Genomic DNA, 21,227 nt, shown 5'->3' on the forward strand with positions numbered 1-21,227 from the left:
ACTTTTATTTATTTATTTTTTATTTTGGAAGGCTGAATTAATTTTTTGACAGCAGCTTCCTGACACCCTCCTGAGTTGGCTGGTGACGACTGTTAATTTTCTGACATTTGATTCCTGCTTAACAGCTGGGAGAAGTGCTTAGAAAAATTAATTTAACTACCTAGGTGATGTCTTTCTCTAGTTTTTGTGCATAATCACATTCTCCATGAAGTGCAAAATGATTTGTATTAACATGCATTTTCTAAAATTCGAAAAATGTGTAACTGTAATATCTGAAGTTATTAAATGACTATAATCAAGATGTGTCACAAAACTCCAAGTTTTATGAGAGATGGCGTAAAATCAGGGATAGCCCTAAGATTTTGGTGCAGTTCAGAAGTCTACACTAACCCATTTGAAGTCTTCCTGTATTTCAGGTTAGTGTTCTGGTATGTCAGAATCTATAATTGGCTTGTTTGCTCTTTCTTTCTGCACTTATGAAGTGACAGTAACACATGCATGGTCCCATGTCTGTCAGTAAACTAAGACTGTGCTTAGCCACAACAGAAATCTAACAGCCATGTCTTCAGAGTTCATGGCTTACATATTTAAAATGCAGGCTGCCAGTTATTGGCTATACAGTCATATTCAGAACAGAGGTTGTGGAATGCTGTACATGCAGACCACTGATTTGATTTAAATTAGTAGTATTTAACAAACTTTACTCTGTAACAAGTATATTTCTTGCAGAAAAATCAGCACTTCATTTGCAAAAGTGCTCTTTCAGGAACATCAGTTGCTGTACTTTGTACACTCTTTTAAATAATGTTTACACATTTATAGTAATAGATGTTCATCCCAACCACTGTTGCAGTACTGAATCTTGAGACTTCCTGCTGTGCGAACCCCATGGCTGTTGTGCCTACATCCACACATACACCTGCAAGTGATACTGGAAGTCATTGCTGGTTAAACTTTCTGGACAGGTTTATCACCCAGACTTGAAACACAGCTGTATACCATACTGAGCATGTCATTCATATAAACTAAGAGCAGGTCTAATGTACAGTTGCTTCCACTGCTCTCTCTCATTCACTCCCCACTAGTAAAATGATTCTACAACATTGATATGTAGCTTTGTCTGACCTGTAAGTATCCTGCTATGGCTGTGTTACACTGTACCTTCACTATGCTCGATTGTTTTCTCCATTTCTGAAACAGTGGAAAGAGTGAGTAGCACAACGTTTCTGGGAGAGCACATTGATGAGGACTTGACTTGGAGCACAAATACAGATGCCATAGTCAAGAAGGCGCACCAGAGATTGCACTTTTTAAGAAGGCTGAGGAGAGTGACAGTTCTCACTGCCTTCTACAGAGATACTATAGAAAGCATCCTGATGAACAACCTTGTAGTATGGTATGGACGCTGCTGTACCTCTAAGCGCAAATTCCTCCAGAGAGTGGTGAAGACAGCCCAGAGGATCATTAAGACCACCTTACCACCTCTCCATGACTTGTACTTATCCAGATGTCTCATCAGGACCAGAAGAATAATTAAAGACTGCACTCAACCCTACTTACAGACTGTTCCTGCATCTGTCATCCGGAAAGTGCTTCCGAAGCATACGTTGCAGAACTACGAGATTCAGGAACAGCTTATTCCCTGATGTCATTAGGCTACTGAATGCTAGTAACCACTACACTCCATGATGGCCACCTGAGTCAGTAGAAACTGTCTCAAATTGTGCATTAACCTGGTTACCAGTCTCATCTAACACTTAGTGCAATATTCACCATGACTGTAACTTGTAGGCCAGCTAGGACAGTAGCAATGCAGTAAAGTATCTCTTCTTTCATTGCAATGTTGTGTCTTTGTTGTGTCTTTCCGCTTTTCCCAGTTAGGGGTCGCCACAGAGGAACTCCGGTCCGCTAATGATTGGCAGTAGATTTTTACATGCCGAGTTGCCGGCCCTGATGCACAACCTTCAACGAAGGTATGCCCATTCACACATGTCTCCACACAGAAGACGCTCTAGCTGAGAATCGAACAAGTCAACGTCTTACTGTAAGGCAACAACGCTACCGCAGCACCACCACCTCAGTCTCTTCTTTCATTGCAATACATGTTGCAAATTCGTAAATTAACTATAGTGCAATACTCTAAGGTCCATAGTGCAGTACTCTAATGTTCACAGTGCAGTACTCAAATGTCTCTTTCTGTGCAAGGATCAGTGCAATGTCTTAACCAAGTACCTGTGCAATGCTAAAGTCTCATGCAAGTAAGTGTTCACTTCAGAAAGTGTTAAAATGTGTTTCTAATTATGTGCAATATTAGTCTATCTACCTGCATGTCTGTCACATATAGCTAGGTGTTATATGTGTAAATGTCTGTTCATAGGCAGGTACTAGGCTTTTGGCCCTAGGGCCTATATAAGCCTAGCCAAATGGTACCCTGACATTCACCACCCAAGAAAATTATATTCCTGTGCCCCTGTCGAGCAGAGCCACAGAAGTGATCCCCGGGGTGAATTTCCCATCTCCCATCCAATCATCAAGATTTTTCTTGAAGAGTGCTAATGAGGAGCTTTGTTTGATATAGATAGGTAGTTTGTTGCAGAGTATGGGAAGTCTCTGGGACAGGAATCTATCCCTCCAGCATATTCTGTTTATTGTGGTGACAAGGTTTGGGTCCCTAAAGTGTGTAACTCGGAGGGATTGGGTTTCTTTAAGTGGAACATGTCCAACAGCTCTGGATTGGACATAGCTTTGTATATTAGGCAGAGACTGCCTCTGAGTAGGCGACATACGATGGCGTAAAGCTGGAGATTTTTGAGACGGTCTGCGTAGGGCATATGTTTGAAGCCGGTAATCCTCTTTGTGAGGTATTTCTGCAGCCTTTCCAGTTGTTGTAGATGTCTTGTGAGGTACATACCAAAAGGGGCATTATACTCTATAATGGGTCTAATGAATGATGAGTAGAGGGGAACAATGACCTCTTTTTTCCTGGATGAGAAACCTTTTGTGATGAGGTGTGCCACGTAGAAGGATTTCCTGACTACTGTGGCAATGTGATTATGAAACGAGAGACTACTGTCCACCTGTGTCCCAAGGTCTCGTATCACACTTTTGGTGTTAAGTAGACTACCACCTATGTGGTAGCTCATGGGTACAGAGTTTTTACCAAAGGGGATGACAATGCACTTTTTGGCAATGAGCTTGAGGCCATGGCTTTGAGACCAGGCATCTGTCTCCGTGAGGCCCTTTTGTAGGATGTCCACATCATTAGGAGTTTTGATTATGGCTCCTAGTTTGCAGTCATCTGCAAACTTTGTTAGCCAAAGACCTTCTGTGTAAGCCTGTACTTCAGAGAAGTAGATACCAAACAGGAGAGGACCCAGGACTGAATCCTGTGGTACTCCACTTGTCAGTGGTCTGAAGATGGATTTAGAGTCTGCTACTTTCACAGTGTGGGTTTTGTCAGTGAGCCAGTTGGCAACCCATTTTGTGACATAGGGATTTATACCAAGTTTAGTGAGTTTATCTATAATTCCAGAGTGGGGGATGGTGTTGAAAGCCTTGGCGAGATCTAGATAGGCTGTGTGAACTACCTTACCCTCATCTACGGCGTTGGTGACCGCTTCAAAGTCGTCTATCAGGTTTAGGAGACATGATCTGCCTTTTACAAACCTGAACTGGGTAGGGTCCAAAGTTTGGAGATTACCAATGTCATTGTTTATAAGTTCAATGATAATATATTCCATAGTCTTGCAGACCAGGCTCATCAGGCTAATAGGGCAATAGTTCCCAGGGTCCGTGGTGGCTCCCACTTTGTGGAGTGGGATAACCGTTGCTGTGCGCCATTCAGTGGGCACAAAGCCTGAGGTGAGGCTATGACTGAACATGGTACTTAGGTGGGGTGCCAGTTCATTCTGTAGTTTGTGTAGAACGCAGCCTGGGATGTTGTCAGGTCCCATGCATGCTGTGTTCTTGGCTATGGAGAGTTGTTTTTTAGCTGTGCAGTCATGATTACAGGAACTTTGAATTCTTCTGGTATAGAGATGGACCCTTTAGGGGGTGAGAGCAGGGTAAAGTTAGCACTGAGCCTATCTGCCAGGATGTTGGCAATATCAGTTGGTTCTGTATGTTTAGTGCCGTTGTGCTGTAACTCAGAGCAGATCAGAGTGTAGCCATTGAGATTCTTGACATAGCTATAGAATGCTTTGTGGTTGTCTTTAGAATCAGTGGTGATTTTGTTTTCGTAACTAGCTTTGGAGGATTTTATGAGGGATCTCAGCTTCTGGAGGATTTTACGAGGGATCTCAGCTTCTTACTGAGGCTGACCAGGGAGTTCCTCCAATCATCGGATTTTACTCTTTTTTTTTGCAACTGTTTCTTTCTTCTGTTGTAGAGTTTGTTTATGGCAGGGGACCACCAGATTGGCTTCCTTTTTTTTTGGAGGATAGCATCTTGGTTCTGTTAGGGATTGCATGATCCATGCACTCATGTAAGTGCTTATAAAGTGCATTTGTATAGGATTCAGCAGTCGTACCTCTATTGTCCGTCAACATGGGTGTCATGAAGTTTGCCACTTCTGTCTTAAGAAGCGAAAATTGTCTATATGTTGTCTGTACATTGAGTCTGGAGACAGAATTTTGTTCAGTTTTTTTACTTGTGTGATTTCTGTATGACAATAAAGTTTATTTTGACTTTGATATATGTACAGATTCTATATTCTATGTATGTGTCTGTGTGTATATAAACATATGGGAGCCATTTACATATGGGAGCCATGCTCATAAGCCTAGTACGTATTATACAGCAGGAACTTCTTATTGTAACATTTGTTAATGTCTGTTATGTACTTCACATATAAAGATTCTAGTTGTTTACTGATGTACTATGTTCTTCATCTGTAAATATGTTGTAAGTAATTGTTATGTAAATTGTTAATTGCTATGTAATCCAATGTAACTACTGTCTGTTTATTTTAACTGTGGAGCTTTTCTCCCCGGGCCTCCGCTGAAAATGGACCTACGTCCAGTCGGACACTCCCAGTCAACAAATATAAATAAATAAATAAATAAATAAAAATTTATAATCTCGAAATACTGAAATGTCGAATTTCAGTATCTCGAGACAATAAACCCAAATCTTTAAAATAGTGAAAGTTCATAATCGCGAATTCCAATATCTTGAATTCGCAGTTATGGCCTTACGCTACGTGATGTCTGGGATTGTGTGTTTATGGTGCACCTCGCCATGTGTGGATCTAGGTGTTTTGTTAGGTAAGTGAGTGTTTTGTAAGGGATTTGAGTGGGGGTTACAGTGTGTTTGAGTATGCTGATTTGTTTGATTGTGTGAGGGACTGAAGAATGTGCGTGTGTGAGTTTGCTTTTGTTTCCTGTTTGTACGATCTCAGAGTTAGTATATATAATTAGAGGGGTGTGGGGAGAGCAGTTGTGTATGTGTGTAGTTTTTGTTTGTTTATGTTGTGATGTGAGTGTTGTGGTGTATGTATAGTGTAGTGTATGTGGTTTGTTCGGTGTTTTGAATTTTGCGGTTTTGGTCTTGGGGTTTTGTAGTTTCGGTGTTCTGTGGATTTGGTTTCATAGTTTTGAGATACTGAAATTTGATGTTTCAGTATTTCGAGATTATGAAATAAATCCATATATATATATATCTATATATATATATGTGTGTGTGTGTATATATAAGGGAGTAGGTGGGCTAGTCATCAGACCCTTTAGCCATGACCCAGGATCATTGGGCAACAGATGATATAAATGTGCACAAAACATACACAAAATGAATGATAACAATGACAGAACAAAACATAAAAACAGTGAAGGAGTTTTTAGAGCAAGAAATTATGTAGGTAATAAGAAAGAATATATATATATGTAGAACAAGTAAATGATATGGGAATTATATACTGAGTAGGAACTAAAAGTGAATTACTACTTGCCACATACACAGTAGCACATTTCAATAATTTAAAAAAAAAAAATCAGACTTTCCTTTTGCTGGAATACTGTTTTCCCAAATCAGTAAACCAGTTTCCTTTTCTAAGTTAACGTAAATAAAAAATAAAAACACCACAAACTTGCATAAGTAATTTGTCTGGATAGGAAAAGCGTGTTTAGTATCCTAATGTGTAGGGTTGTTCTTAGAGGCAAGGGAAGGAGTAGTGGTTAGAGTTAGCACAAATAGGTAAGGGTAGGCTAACTCTCCACCTGCCTCTAACCACAATGCTAAACCTTTGGGTATTAAACACTCTTTCTGTCATGATATCATTAAAAAACATGCTGTCACATGAGTACACTTGAATGCACACAAAGACACACATACACACTTCAAATGTACTCATTCCAACATACCAACATGCTGACCTACTTCTGTAGCCCTTGTCCTAACCCTAACCCACAAACACTTGCATACATACACACGTACACATTCAGCGTCAAATGTTTTGGCAATGCTTTCACCTGCCACTTACCCAATATTTGACATTTGCACACTTTAAGTACTCCTGCCCTTGACAAGGTGTACATTTTGTACATTCAACTAGTTCTGACACTGTGATACTGGAAAATCCTTTGACCAATGATGAGTTTGACCTAAAGTGTTAGAATTAACACATGTCCCTGTTTATGCAGGACAGTCCATAATTTGGTAGCTGAATCCAGGGGGGAGGGGCATGAAAATATGGTAAAAACATTTGGTTTGTTTCTTCTTATATTTGCATTAAACAGTTATTTTATATTTGAAACACCTTAATATAATAAGAAATAACAGAAGCCATTCAAATTCTATAAAACTGAGTTTTTTATTTTGGCAACAAAGTCAAGTCTTGCCTTTTGGAGTGGCTGCATGTACAGTTTGTCCTACAAAATTGTACATTTCTATAAAAATGCCACAATTTAGACAGCTAAGACAGTGGCAACTGTACCTATATGGAAACATTCTATATAGAAGAATGTTCGTAATATTGAATGTCTTTTACGCCGGCAAAAGTGATCAAATAATCATATGATCGCTTATGCTGGCATTAGTTTTTGGGAGGTCACTAAACAGGGGATCATGGGAATTTGCACTTTCCCTGCTATTGTGCAGCTTTATAATTCGAATATATAATTAGTGAGGGTGTTGGGGCCCCTGCAAAAAATGTGAGTTGTGTTGTTTTGTTTTTCAATTTTTTGAGCTTTGATCCTTTGTTACTGATATTTTTCTGTTAGCTTTTCTTGTACTTTGACATTGAATTATATTCATACGCATGAACACATGTATGTCATTTACTATTAAATTATTGGGAACAATTTAATTAAGAACATATCCTGCAACGTTGGGTTCTACAGTATCAAACTGATGGTCTTACTGCCTTTAGGACCCGTGGAACCACTCATTTCTTGAACCACATTCAATATATTACTCCAGGATATTGCTTTTCAATGAGGCAGTCCCTCAAAATTCAAAATTAAACACTGCCTGCTTATAATAATAATAGCACTGTTATTTCAATTCAGTGTAAAACATTTCTTGCCTCCCTTCTGATGTTGTTGTGCAAAATATTCATATTTTTCAACACATTGTTAGGTGCATAGAAGAGTGGTCATTGAGGTAGAATATGTAATGATGTGTGTCAAAAATTCCTTTTCCTGGCAATCCAATATTGGTAAGACCAAATCTGATAGAATGAAATAATGTTCCAGATCAATGGATTGTGGTTTTAAACAGGGGGAAGCAGCCTGCATCCTAACAGGTCTGTGTGAGGGGTATGATTCTTTGACTGTGCCATTTTAGCTGGGTAACACAGACGAGCTAAAAATGTTCCAACACTAAGGAGAATGCTTGTGGTCTCTGTATGAAAATGGGGAGAAAGCAGTAGAGGGCAACATCTCTTTCAGTTCTGTCAGGATAAGGTGGGTCATAGAATCAGTACCTTAAACTTTGAAACACATAGTTGGTATGTTCTTTGATAAACAGAATTGTATAATAATAAGACGGACAGTGTCTGTTCTATGTTACTGATTATTGTTCATACTTTATATGGGTGCTGATCATAGTGGAGTAGTGGAGGTGTAGACATCTAGAACTTGAGGAACGTGGGAGTAGGTAAGAAAACAGAGTAGTGCATAAGTAAGGAAAAGGATATCAAGGCTCCGGCATTAGTGGTAAAGTGTTGCTAGTCTGCAGAGGGTATCAGGGAATTCTAGAAACCATCCTGGTCTTAGCACCTGGGGTTAAAGGAAATGTTCTTCTATAGTGAAATCTTCTGGAATTGTCAGGTGTCTCTAAGACAAAAGAAGTTATCTTCTGCATAAGGTAGCTTTTTCTATGCAGACATTGTGCTCATACTGTGCATTTACCCTTCTTTTGTGAGTATTGGATATTAATGAGATGAATTCTTCTGCCTTAGACTTATTGCGCAAATGTGGTTATATAACTCTAGAATGTTAAAAGACTCATTGTTCACAAATCAGTAATAAAACAGCTTGATCTGCTGGCAGTATTTAAGGAATTCATTATGTGCTTTTTCCTGGTAAAGGCACATATTATAAATTACGTTTTTATGCCTTCATATGTCACAGTTTTCCTAATCCTCTATTTTAATATTGTTGTAAGGCATGTTATTTAAATTGTGTACATAAAAAAGTATCTTTAATCCTAATAATTTCATAGAAAACCTTGGTTAAGGTCAGTGAAAATGGCATCAAAGGTCACATTGCACTCTATTACTGTAATCTGATGTGATTCCTCTTAAAGGAAAGTACTTTAACTGTCAGTCAAGTAAGGCATTTTAATCAAGAAATGGGTCACTCTTTATTCATATTTACCATTAGAATTCCTCGGTGGTGGTGCTGCGGTAGCGTTGTCGCCTCACAGTAAGACGCTGTCTGGTTCGATTCTCAGCTAGAGCGTCTTCTGTGTGGAGACATGTGTGAATGGGCATACCTTCGTTGAAGGTTGTGCATCAGGGCTGGTAACTCGGCACGTAAAAATCAACTACCAATCATTAGTAGACCGGAGTTCCGCTGTGGCGACCACTAACTGGGAAAAGCTGAAAGACACAACAACAGCAACAACCATTAGATTCCTATCAAGATCTAAAAATCTCTGCTTCTTTTTGGCAATGAATATTTGTTTTGCAAAGCCTTTTTTGGCAAACTGTTTATTTTATCCCCTCGAGACAGAAGGCATACCTCAGCTTGACTTCCTTGCCTGCATGTCCTTCATCCTGGAGATCTGTTGAATAAAATGCCCTTATTTCTCAGGCTAACATAGAATTGTAACAGCTGATGTGAAGGAGGAGGATGCCAGGTCACCTTGGAGTGACTAGTATTTTAAGGAGGACCTACATCCCAGCGTAGTTAATTTCTTGTATCTGTTTATTTTACAGTAGTTACCCATGTGGACAGGCTGGCCAGCTCACCCTTTTCAAACATGACCTTGGTTAACAGGCAGTACAGTCGATATAAACAGAAGTATTTTTACAGTTGTTAGAAACGGTACACAGACTGTTTCTGTGATACAAAAAACTATACGTTGTTTGTATGGAGTATTACGTAGAGACGTTCACCAGTGATATTCATGTTGCCAGTCTAGCTTTGGATAAAACATTGTAAAATTTGCATTGCGTACTAATGCAGTATTTTTTAATATATGTCCATGGAGTGAATTGATTTGATCCTGCAAAGTAAACATTCTTAGAAAAATGGATGTATAGGTACTAAAAAGCAAGGAGATAGTCAGTGGTTAAAGATAAGCTGTTGTGGGGGGGGGGGGGGTTGAAGCAGGCTGGAATGGAGATCCACACTTCTGGGGCATACTCTTAGAAAGCTGCACATGTGGTGTACTGAGGGAATGGTGGCTATTGTACATCTACAGCAATGCAGTTGTTATTATGGAGTGAGTAAGAAATAGTAAATGTTTTTCAGAGTTGACCATGAAAAGAGTGGAAGTTTAAAAATGAGTTTTTATAATATAGAAGAGAAAGGTAACATTGTCCTTAGGTTGATAAGAATATGGTACTGAGGGTTAGGCATTTGCACAGATATATTCTGTAGAGGTTTATAAGACATCAGATCTTTTTAATGCTTTTTGCATTCTATAGTTGTTGAATGACATGTCCAATGTTATAGAGGAAGACGTTTGTATTTAATTTTGATAGGAGTACATCTCTGAATGGTAACTACCTAGTTTCTGTGGTGAGTAAGTTGGAGATGTGAAGGTTTTGGCTGATGGAGTACTTTCATATCAGACTCCTTTCCTCTCTGATCTAACTAGTCAGACCTGGGTGACCTGCATAATATTCTAGAATGCTCTGTCTGTGTCATTGTGCCAATACTGTTTTCTAATTTTGTGAAGACATCATCTGTGAAAGGAGAAAAAAAAAGGGCTGTCTAAATGCGGTAAGTAACACCTCACAAAGGTTGAGCCTACTCTGTCGGTGCATGATCATGTGTGTGTGTGTGTGTATGTATGTGTGTATGCACATGTACATGCAGTTAAATACATAAAGACTGAGTAAAATGGCTGGCAGTACAAGGGAGAGAAAAAAAGGCAAGCAGCTTTGCCATTTTTTGTAGCATAGACTGACTGAAGATTGGTTGTGTGCTTGGGGTTTTATTATATAATTCTATTGACTATTGCCAGTTTAGCAGTAAGCCATTTTGGTGTGAGATAACCACCATTAAAAATAATTTAAAAATATTTTGTTAATACTATGGTAGTGAAAATCTGTCTTGACTTAAAAGTCTAAGATGCAGTATTTGAAATTGCATAGTCATAAAATGTTTTTACTTTTTTCTTTAGCCTTGCTTCTGAACAAACTCTTACACGACGAACCTCCAGCCAGTCTCAGCCTCAGTCTGATAAATATCAGTCACTGCCAAAGAATACCAGACAGCCTTCAGGAAACTCCCCTCCCCCTCCTAGCCGTGACTTGCCCAGTGACTACAGATATGCACAGGACCGCATCAGCCATATCAGAATGTCAAACGAAGAAAGGAAAGCCACAAAGGAGGGTACAGTGTGGCAGCTTTATGAATGGCAGCAAAGACAGCAGTTCAAACATGGCAGCCCAACAGCCCCACCATATGTAACTTCACCAGATTATGCAGATACATCTGGGGTGAAGACATCATTAGAGGTGCCTCGATCCATCTCTGTTCCACCATCTCCTTCAGATATCCCTCCACCTGGACCTCCAAAAACTTTATCACCAAGGAGGCCGCACACTCCTGCAGAAAGACTTACTGTTAGGCCATTAAATGAGAGAGTGATTGTGGATATTCCCTTAACAGGTTCGCCTGGACGAATACATCACATGACTAGTAAGGTAAGGATGTCAGCCTGGATGAATACATCATATGACTAGCAAGGTAAGGATGTCAGCCTGGGCGAATACATCACATGACTAGTAAGGTAAGGATGTCAGCCTGGACGAATACATCATATGACTAGTAAGGTTAGGATAGTAAGGTTAGGATTTCAGCACCGGTGATGACTTTTTTTTATTCATATACATAAAACTGTGTATGATGTAAGCTATTAAAGTTTGTGAGCGACTCTGAACCGAGGACTGTAGGAAGTCTAGTCCATTAAAAACAGCTTAATGACTATATGTATCAGTACACGACTAAGTACCTAAATTCTTACATTCTACATTTTTATGTATTATCCACAGCTGTTGCTTTAAAGAACGGTATCTCTACACAGAAAAAAAATGTTCTGGTTGTTATCGAGTCAAGAGTGTAACTTTCAATGTTTTCGTGTTTCACTGTTGCCGGCCCGAATACCAGAGACTTAGTATTTCTGTGTCGGTTGCTGTCGCTTGAGGACTGATGCCAGGTCATCAGTAGTATAAAGTAAGGCAGCCGACACCATTACATCAGTCTTTCTTGCCATGGCGCCCGAAGCAGAAGCAGTTCGCACAAGTGCCAATCGGCCGCTACCTGAGTTTTCGTCTACTGAATTGAAGTTGAAGTCTTCTAAAACTAAGTACCCCATCGGGGATCCTTTTTTCTTGCACTAACCGATGTCAGAAAAAGTTAATAATTGTCTACCTGTGAAAAGCAAATACCACACCAAGACTTGACTCTTACTGCATTACTTGTTTAGGCCTAGACCACGACGTCCCTCATTGTCGCTTCTGTGCTTTGTTGAATGCCAGAACTATCCATTGTCGGGTCCTTATTGTAGCCAGATATATTTCGCTAACAGTCCTCCAATTCCAATATGACTTTGGTAAGCCAAATGACAGCAGATCTTCTGAAAAAACGTAAAGATAAAGATAGAGACAGACCGCACATGTCCAAACCTACCGACCATGCTTCCGATAAGCTAGTCGTCAGTTCTCCAGTACTCAGTGAGGCGCTTTTGCAGACCCTGATGCCCACTTCTGTTGATTCACAGGCCACTACTGACACCCTTTCAGACTCCAGTATGCTGCAAAGCTCTTCTTTGACTAAGGATCCTGCTGTTGTCTCTACCTTGGATGGGGCCGGAGCTGCTGAGCAGGCACCGGCTTCTGATGAAGTCCTTTGCACTACCGAATCTCGACACAAACTGATGTCTTCTTTCACAAATACCGTTCTATCTAAAACTACCAAGTTTCTTAGGCCCAGGGTATGAACCACACCCAAGAAACCAACGACCCACTCTCAGGCGCCTGCTACCTTTCCTCAGTCTCAAATGCTTAAAATGGCAGAAGACCGTATCATGCTGATCAGGGGAAGCCAAGCTACCCCCTCCAAAAGAAAAAGACATCTGTCCCCAGTAGTTTTGTCTGAACAAGAGTCAGATGAATCTGATGTGTCTGAATATAAAGTCATGCAGCCCCTCTCCACTTATGAGGATTCTGATGCAGAGGACTCCATTTCTTCAGCCTCTCCCCCAGAGGATTTTTCCTTTAGGGAAACCCTGCATACTTTTAGGGAGCATTTTCTATGGGAGAGTCAGGACTACCCTTAGTCTAAAAAGGGACTCAGGGAATTCCTAGATCTTCCACAACACAGATGCTTGGCCATCCCCCCAGTCCTGGATGTTGTGGAGGATGTTTCCTCAAATCCAGCTTGACTCCTGATGCCCTTCCTCCTGCTCCCAGAAAAGTAGACAAGTACTATAGAGTTCCTGACTCACACAAATATCTTTTTAAAAATCCTACAGCTGACCCTGAGGTCATTTCTCAAGGGCCAAAAGGAATTAAAGCAACCTCTGCTAAGAATCCCACCTCCTCAGACAGGGATTCCCGAGCATTGGACAGATGGGGTAAAAAAGTATACACCTCAGCTACTCTTGCTATCGGGGCACTAAATTGTCAGTTCCATATGCTGAAATTTCAGCAACATACCTTGGAACTCCTTAAACAAAAAATGTCTTCCTTTCCTGCTTGGGCAGAATCTAAAGATTTACAAGAGTTAATGCATTCTGCAAGAAAAGTAACTAAACACACCTTGCACTGTTATTTTGATGCCCTAGAAGCTTCTTGCAGGGCAGCAGTCATTGAATCTGTCATTAGAAGGCATGCATGGCTTAAGAAACAGTCCCTGCCAGGCCATGTCAAATCTAAATTGTTTGATCCCCGTTGCACAAACTTATTTGCCACTAAAGCAGAAGAGGTCTTAAAAAAGATTGAAGAAAAAGCAAACTCTATGCAAACAGTTAAAGATTTCTTGCAGGTCCATCCACCTAGGTTCAGCAGGCATTGTCCCTCCAAACACTGGTTCTTTCTTGCTTCCAGTAAGCTGGCCCAGCCTAGGCCCCATGGAAACAGACTCCCCAGACAGCAGCCCCAGGAAATGCAGAGATCTAAGCAGTGAACTACCTCCACTTCAAAACCAGGGAATTCTACCACCCCTTATGGTAAGAGCTCACAATGACTCATCTCCTCCACCCCCTCCCTCTGCCCACTGTCACTTACCACTAGGAGGAAAACTCTCCTTTCACTCAAGCACCTGGGCCACCATTACCAAGGACCACTGGGTTCTGAACATTGTGTCTCAGGAATACAATTTTTCCTTCCACACCCTTCCAACCCCAAAAGGGTTCCCAGATCTACCACCAAATCAGTGGGCAGAGGGTCAAAAGCAAATCCTTTCCCTGCTCTCTGAGGGCAGTAGAGCACATTCCTGCAGAACAGATAGGCCAAGGTTTCTACTCCAGACTTTTTCTGGTGCCCAGAAAAGAGGGCAACTGGCACCCCATCCTTGATCTATGCATTCTAAACACCTTCCTTGTGATCCCAAAATTCAAAATGCTCACCCTCCAACAGCTGCTACCCATGCTCTCCAAGGACGCTTGGCTAGCCACCCTGGATCTAAAAGAAGCCTACCTCCACATTCCTATCAGGGAATCATGCAGGAAATATCTCAGTTTCAGGGCAGGATCTCAGCACTTTCAGTTCTCTGTGCTTCCCTTTGGCTTATCTACTGCTCCCAGAGTTTTCACAAAATGTATGGCTCCAGCCATTGCCTTTTGCAGACAAAGAAATATTCAGATTTACCCATACCTAGATGACTGCCTTATTCAGGCAGACAGCCAGGAAAAGCTGCTCAGGCACCTGGCTTTTGTAAAGACCCTACTAACCTCCCTAGGGCACACAATCAATGAAAAGAAATCCAAACAGATGCCCACCCAAAGGATAATCTTCCTGGGAGCAAGTCTGGACACAGCATCCCAGATGGCATACCTTGCTCCAGAGAAACAAATTTTCCTGACAGCCTACTTCTCTCAACTAGCCACCAGGCCCCAGCTATCTGCAAGGAAGATCCTGCAAGTTCTGGGGTTCATGTCATCTTGCATACTACTTATTCCATATGCCAGACTGCATAAGAGGAAACTTCAATGTACCTAAAGAGCCTTTGGTGTCAACACTCTCAAGACCTGAAAACTCTTCTACCTATAAGTCCTTGCCTCAGAAAAGATTTTCTTTGGTGGGCAACAGCATGCTCCCACAAGAAGGGAATGCCTTTCTCCCAACCCCCTGCTGCCCAGACCCTCACCACAGATGTATCAGACTATGCTTGGGGTGCACACCTGGATGACAGGTGCATACAGAGCCAATGGAGCCCACAGCAAATCCCTCTGCACATCAGTCAAAAAGAGATGATGGCTGTGCAGCATGCCTTGATAGCTTTCCAGCCCCTTCTCTCTCCAGGGGCTCTCCTGATCAAAACAGACAACACCACTGTGATGTGGTATTTCAACAAGCAGGGAGGGACTCACTCCTACCCTGTATGCAGGCTGGCCATGACCCTTTGTGTCACACCCTCTGTCATGCAACTACACCTGTTAGCACAATTCCTACCAGGCTCTGTCAACTCTCTGGAATGCCAATTAAGCAGAAATCTTCTGGACTCACATGAGTGGCAACTCAACAAAAGTACCTTCACCCTAATAATTCAGAAATGGGGAACCCCGAAGGTCGACCTCTTTGCCTCCCACAATAACCATCAGCTCAGCAAATTCTCTACCAGGGAGCATCACTGCATGGCTTAGAAAGTGGATGCCTTGTCCTTCCCCTGGGTCAATCTATTGATCTGTGTCTTTCCTCCCCTACCTCTCCTCCCCAGCGTACTGCTCAAAATAAGGGAGGAAAAACCAAGGACCATTCTTATAGCTCCAGACTGGCCCTGGCAGCACTGGTACCCCTTGCTATGCAGCCTGTCCCCGCTACCTCCATGACATCTTCCTCAGATTCCAAACTTCCTGACCCAGAGGGAAGGGGAATTCATGCATCCCCAATTGCAGACACTCAGTTTGGCAGCTTGGCTTATTCCCTAACCCCAAACCAATCTGTCAACCTCATTAAGCAGATTCTGGATGTTATCCATGAGGCCAGACGTCCTAGCATCAGAAAGTCTTATGCTGATAAACGGAAAAGGTTCTGCACCTGGATCCAGGCTAAGGGAGCCAATATGGCACAGCCATCCTCCCTCTCATCCTGGATTACTTAGCTGACCTACTACACAGTGGCTTTTCTTTCTCCTCTGTACAAATTCATGCCTCTGCTATTTCTGCTCATTTTCCCACTGAGCAGCCCCTTTTCACACACCCTTTGATCAAACAGTTCCTAAGAGGGATTAGCAAAATGAGGCCACCCAGGAGGGTACCAACACCAGCTTGGGACCTTAACTTTGTAGTGGAAAAGCTCACCCTTCCCCCTTTTGAACCAACTGCTTCTACAGAGCTAAAATTTCTCTTCTGGAAAACAGCATTCCTTCTGGCCATCACTTCAGCCAGAAAAGTTTCTGAGCTGCAAGCACTCATGGCCGTGGAACCCTTTATCATCTTCCATGCAGACAGGGTATCCCTCAGAACTAAGCCATCCTTCATACCCAAGGTGGTGTCCAGTGTGGCATTCAACCAATGCAATCATTTCCCCATCTTTTCCCTAATCCCCAGAACAATGGGGAAGGGATTCTTCACTCTCTAGATGTGCACAGACAGCTCAGATTATATCTAGAAAGGACTAAATCCTTCAGAAAGTCTGATCAATTGCTGGTCAGCTTTGCTACGGGGACAGAAGGCAAGGCCATCTCCAAACAAACCATTTCCAAATGGATAGCACACTGCATCCATTTCTGTTACAAACAGCATGGAAAGCCTTCCCCAAGGGGGTCAGGACACACTCTACCAGAGCAGCCTCCACCACTGAAGCTTTCATCAGAGGAGTCCACACCAGGGACATCCTGGAGGCTGCCACCTGGACATCTGTTCACACTTTTACCAAGCATTATTACCTGCCTCTCTTCTCCAAATCCAGAGCAGGGTTTGCCTCTGCAGTCTTGCAGGGCATCCTAGCCAGCTGCTAGTTCCTTGACTGCCTCCACCCTTTTCCTCAGCTTTGGGAATCAACCCAAATGTGATGACTACAACAATGAAACATGAAAAACATAGTACAGTTGTGTACACTTACCATAAATGTAGATGTTTGAGTGTATTCACTGATGCAGTCCTGGTTTTCCCCCCTCCATCCCCCTTTCTTCTCTTTCTCCTTTTATTGCCATTCTAACTTGTTCTCTTTTCTTTGCTAGGGACATATTGGTATTTATTTTCCACTGGTGGTGTTCTTCTGCCAGAACTTAGCCTCCTACTTGGGGGCTTCTGACAGGTTAGGGCAAGAAAAACTGATGTAATGGCATCGGCTGCCTTATTTTATACTACTGACGACCTGATGTCAGTCCTCAAGCGACAGCAACCGACGTAGAAGTACTACGTATCTGGTATTCGGGCTGCCAGAGGCAACCCAAATATTATGACTGCAACAGTGAATACACTCGAACATCTACATTTATGGTAAGTGTACACAACTGTACTTTTGTCATTTTTCGTGCAGACAACAAACATTATTGCTTTTTAAAGTCATCATACAAACTGTGCACTTGTAAAAAATGCTGGAGGCTATTACATCCTAAAACCAATGTGCAGGGTTGACAGTCCATCAAAAAACGTGATCAGCGCCCTGGAGTTGGCACTCCTTTTGACACTATTGTTAACCTTTTCGTAGGTCTCCTCTTCTACTTTCCATAACTGCTGTTAGTCATTACATTAACCATTTACATTCATAAATATTGAAATACTTATGTTTGCTTATTTAATGAGCAGGGCTATCAGTGATCGATCCTTTCTATTTCATGATCTGGTAGATCACAACAGTAAATATTCATCACTGCAGTTCTAAGATAACATCAAAATAATCTATACTCTAATCGTATATCAAGAAGCACAAATCCACAATGTAAGGTACTACTCTAGAGAATAATTCTGGGCGAATAATTCTTGGGAATAATTTCAAACCCGTCCCCCATACACCCATAGCTAATTATCTGTGATGGACAGGATCTGTGGTGTTATGACAAAATACACAGCAATTAAAGTTGTGAGACTGGAAGAAGTGGGTGAGCATATACTAGCTACAAGAATCAGTATAACTTTTTATGAAGTATGTAAAAGCAAATAGGCTACTTACATATTTGAATGCTTACATAGTTGTACGTATCAAGGCATCGTATATCAGGCTTTTCTAAAGAACTAAGTGATGTCTCCCCATTCAGTAAGGTGATGATAGCATCCTGCTTCTCTTAATGGGAGGAAGGCATGTTTGTTATGTATATAACATTCCATAAATTATACCCCTTGGTATGATGCTAGGACAAGATTGTCTACAGTTCAAATGTGTACTTGTTTATTTATTTATTTATTGACATTTTTTTACCAGGAAAGTCTGATTGGGCACAGTTGTCCTTTTTTAGACCCAGGGGGGAAAAACTCCAAGGTATCATATTTAATGCAGTCAATGTTTACAGTAACCCATTTTATAATGCCGTTTCAGTGAATGCATAACATGATAGTCAGTATAATAAAATATGTATTGATATTCACAAACATTTCATTTACAAGCCTAGTACTGAGATTTTGCAGCTAGACAAGTGGTGCATAATATAGGTAGGTATAATTTAAGAAATGTAATAGTGTGAGGTATTAAAGGATCTCAGCAAGTCTGAGTAGTAACAGAGATGTAGTGACATGTAATTTGGCTGTACTAATTCAAAGTAGGTATAGTAGTTTTAGAAGTGCAATAAAGTGAGGTATTAAAAGAGGATAAGCAGGGTAAGTGATTTAGCGCTTTAAAGGGAAGAATAAGAAAGTTGATGAAGTGTGTTAGAGTCTTATGTCCTATACGAGAAGTGGGGGTATGCCAGGTGGACGAGAAGAAGTCTTTTAGTAAAAGTTTGAAAAGATGAAGGTGTGTGATAGACCTGACTGATACAGGAATTTTATTCCAAGTTCTAGCTACACTATGGAATAGGGACTGACCCCACCAGCCTTTTGTGGTTTGTAAATGGTAAGCATTGTTTACTATTTGACCAAAGGAGACAATTTAGAAGATGGTGTTGAAGAAGAATGAGCCAATTAAGTGTTTTTAGTACTAAACAGTGATGGGTCCAGTAAGGGTTGTTGCAAGCAAATCTGGTAACTTTGTTGCAACACTGTTAAAGTTTGAACTAAGTGAGGCTTGTAGGTTGGTCATGAAAGGAGCTCCATATAAGACAGAGTAAGATGTTCGGGATAGCTAGAGTTACCTTGGCAGAGTGTGTAACGATTTCTTTGCTCTACGTAGGGTCCTAGTTTTTGATGGGATTGTTGACAGAGTAAGCCTAAGGAATGAAGACACCAAGTGGAACTTGGTACCATTTCTAACAGCAAACATTTTTCTAGGTTTTAATATTACAGTTCATTCATGCAAATGTGCTGCACCCTGGCTGGGCTCAATACTAGAACAATAGAGTAAAAAGTTAGATTTGATCAACATTTCCATTTTCCATTGTGTTAATAGTTTTACTGTGAATTTACACTTAGGACACATGCATGGCAAATGGTGATGGGACTGAGTTGTGCAGCAGCCACTGACATTTAGAATTCATCAGGTATTACAGAAAAAAGTGGAATGGACTTAGTGAGATGGGCATTAATTTTGATGTAAATATCAGTATAAACAGATGTATGATTTGTTGAACTGTGAGTTTGCATATAGCCTTTCCCCTTAGATGCAGTGACCACATAGTGGATTATATTAAGTTCAGAGTAAAGGAGGCAAAGACAAATACCCTGCACCCCCCATGTTTGTCATTAGCATTATCTGTCACCAAAGGCTCCATTTTGGCAGCCACTTGTGTATTATATAAGCAGTATATGCACTGAGCATAGCAATCATCTGCATTATCAGTTTTAAAAAAAATTAAGACACTGTGAATATTCACCTCAGGGCACTTTATTTTTTAAGTAAAAAAAATATATTCCCGACTTTGTTTCTTGTTTTCAGTCTGTGTCTCATACCATTTTTGGTCTTCTGGTAACTCACTGAATATTTATGTCACTAAATTGCAAGCTGGCTGTTGGTAAAAAGCAGTTTGCCCAAATATCATCCTCATTTTAAAGTCTGGCTCTCCTGGACTAGTGTGCATTTGTATAAGTATGTTGGGATATTTATTGTCTGATGTCCCTGACCTTCCTCATATTTTTCATCTGTGCCTCATAAAATATGTGATTTTCAGGCAAATCATTGAAGATGATAGTCATTAAATAAGGATGAGGGGCTATCTGTTGATAAAACAAACTTATTTTCTTGTTTTCTAAGTTTAATGGGAAAGGCTGGCCATGGATGATAGCAACTGTACCCTCTTGTTTGCTCAGTTTAAAAGGTGGGTGGCTGTAGATGAAAAGCAATTTGTTCTGTTTTAGTTTGCTTATTTTCAAGTCTGACATTAGAATATTTATTTTCTTCCAACTGTTTAAAATAAACATAAATTGTTTCTGATTTCATAGAATGTCCCTGATGGTGTCATATTTTTGGTTTGTGTCTCATAATATTTGTGGATTTTTTTGACAAATCATTGAGGATCTCACTAAAGGGCAGAGAGGTTGCTGGCTGTGGATGAAAGCAACTTTTCCTCTTATTATCTGCCCAGTTTAAAGTGTGGCTTTACAGGACTAGTGTGTATTTGTGAAAACATTGGAATATTTATTATTTGGCTGTTAAGGTTGAAATTGTCATTGATTACCCAGAATCCCAATGATTTTGCATCATGTTTTGGTTTGTTCCTTATAAAATTTATGGGTTGTGACAAACCATGATTGCAGTCACTAAGTAATGACAAGCATTTGATTTTTGTTCTTCTTGCAACATTTTAAGCGAATTACAGAAATGTGTCTCTGGTTCTGTGTATCTGTCCCTCATTATTTTTGGCCTCTTGTGTTAAAAGGTTGAGAGGTATTTTTTATCACAATCAGACGAGGTGCACATGGCAGAGTGACTATAACTGCTGGGTGGAGTTTGTATGTGGATGAAGGTGAGCTATTCTCTTGTTTGTTCAATTTAAACAAAACAGGTGTACAGGAGTTTTGTGCATTTGTATGAAATAAGTTGAAATATTTGAACTCGTGTGTTTGTATGAAACTAGTTTGAAATGCATTGTGCCCAAAATTATTTAATTATTCTTAACACAGTCAGACATATAAGGTGTACAAAGTCAACAGTGGGTTTATATTTGCTGGGGGTGGAGGCTGTCTCTAGATGGGAATGATAGACTGTAGCTGTTATGATCAAGTTAAGCAGCCATTAGTCTGGCTTTGCAAGGGTCAAGCAAGTTGGAGTATTTTATCGTGACCATTTTTTTAGTCATAGTTGGACATTTTGAGTTGTATCCATTTAAGTAGCTGTATTTGATGGGTATAGACATTGCTGG

General features: G+C 40.7%; 1 protein-coding gene across 10 annotated transcripts in view; it reads left to right on the top strand.

Moving 5' to 3' along the window:
* PLEKHA7 (pleckstrin homology domain containing A7) overlaps positions 1–21,227 on the top strand; it is a 2,079,953-nt gene that overhangs the window by 1,584,708 nt on the left and 474,018 nt on the right. For all 10 annotated transcript variants that reach the window (XM_044082761.1, XM_044082762.1, XM_044082767.1 and 7 more), the window contains exon 9: positions 10,792–11,317. In XM_044082761.1, the coding sequence (XP_043938696.1) occupies positions 10,792–11,317 (526 nt within the window). The remainder of the gene's footprint in view (positions 1–10,791; positions 11,318–21,227) is intronic.

The sequence above is a fragment of the Protopterus annectens genome, chromosome 9.part0 (assembly GCF_019279795.1).
Source record: "Protopterus annectens isolate FY-2018-M chromosome 9.part0, PAN1.0, whole genome shotgun sequence".
Classification (NCBI taxonomy): domain Eukaryota; kingdom Metazoa; phylum Chordata; order Ceratodontiformes; family Protopteridae; genus Protopterus; species Protopterus annectens.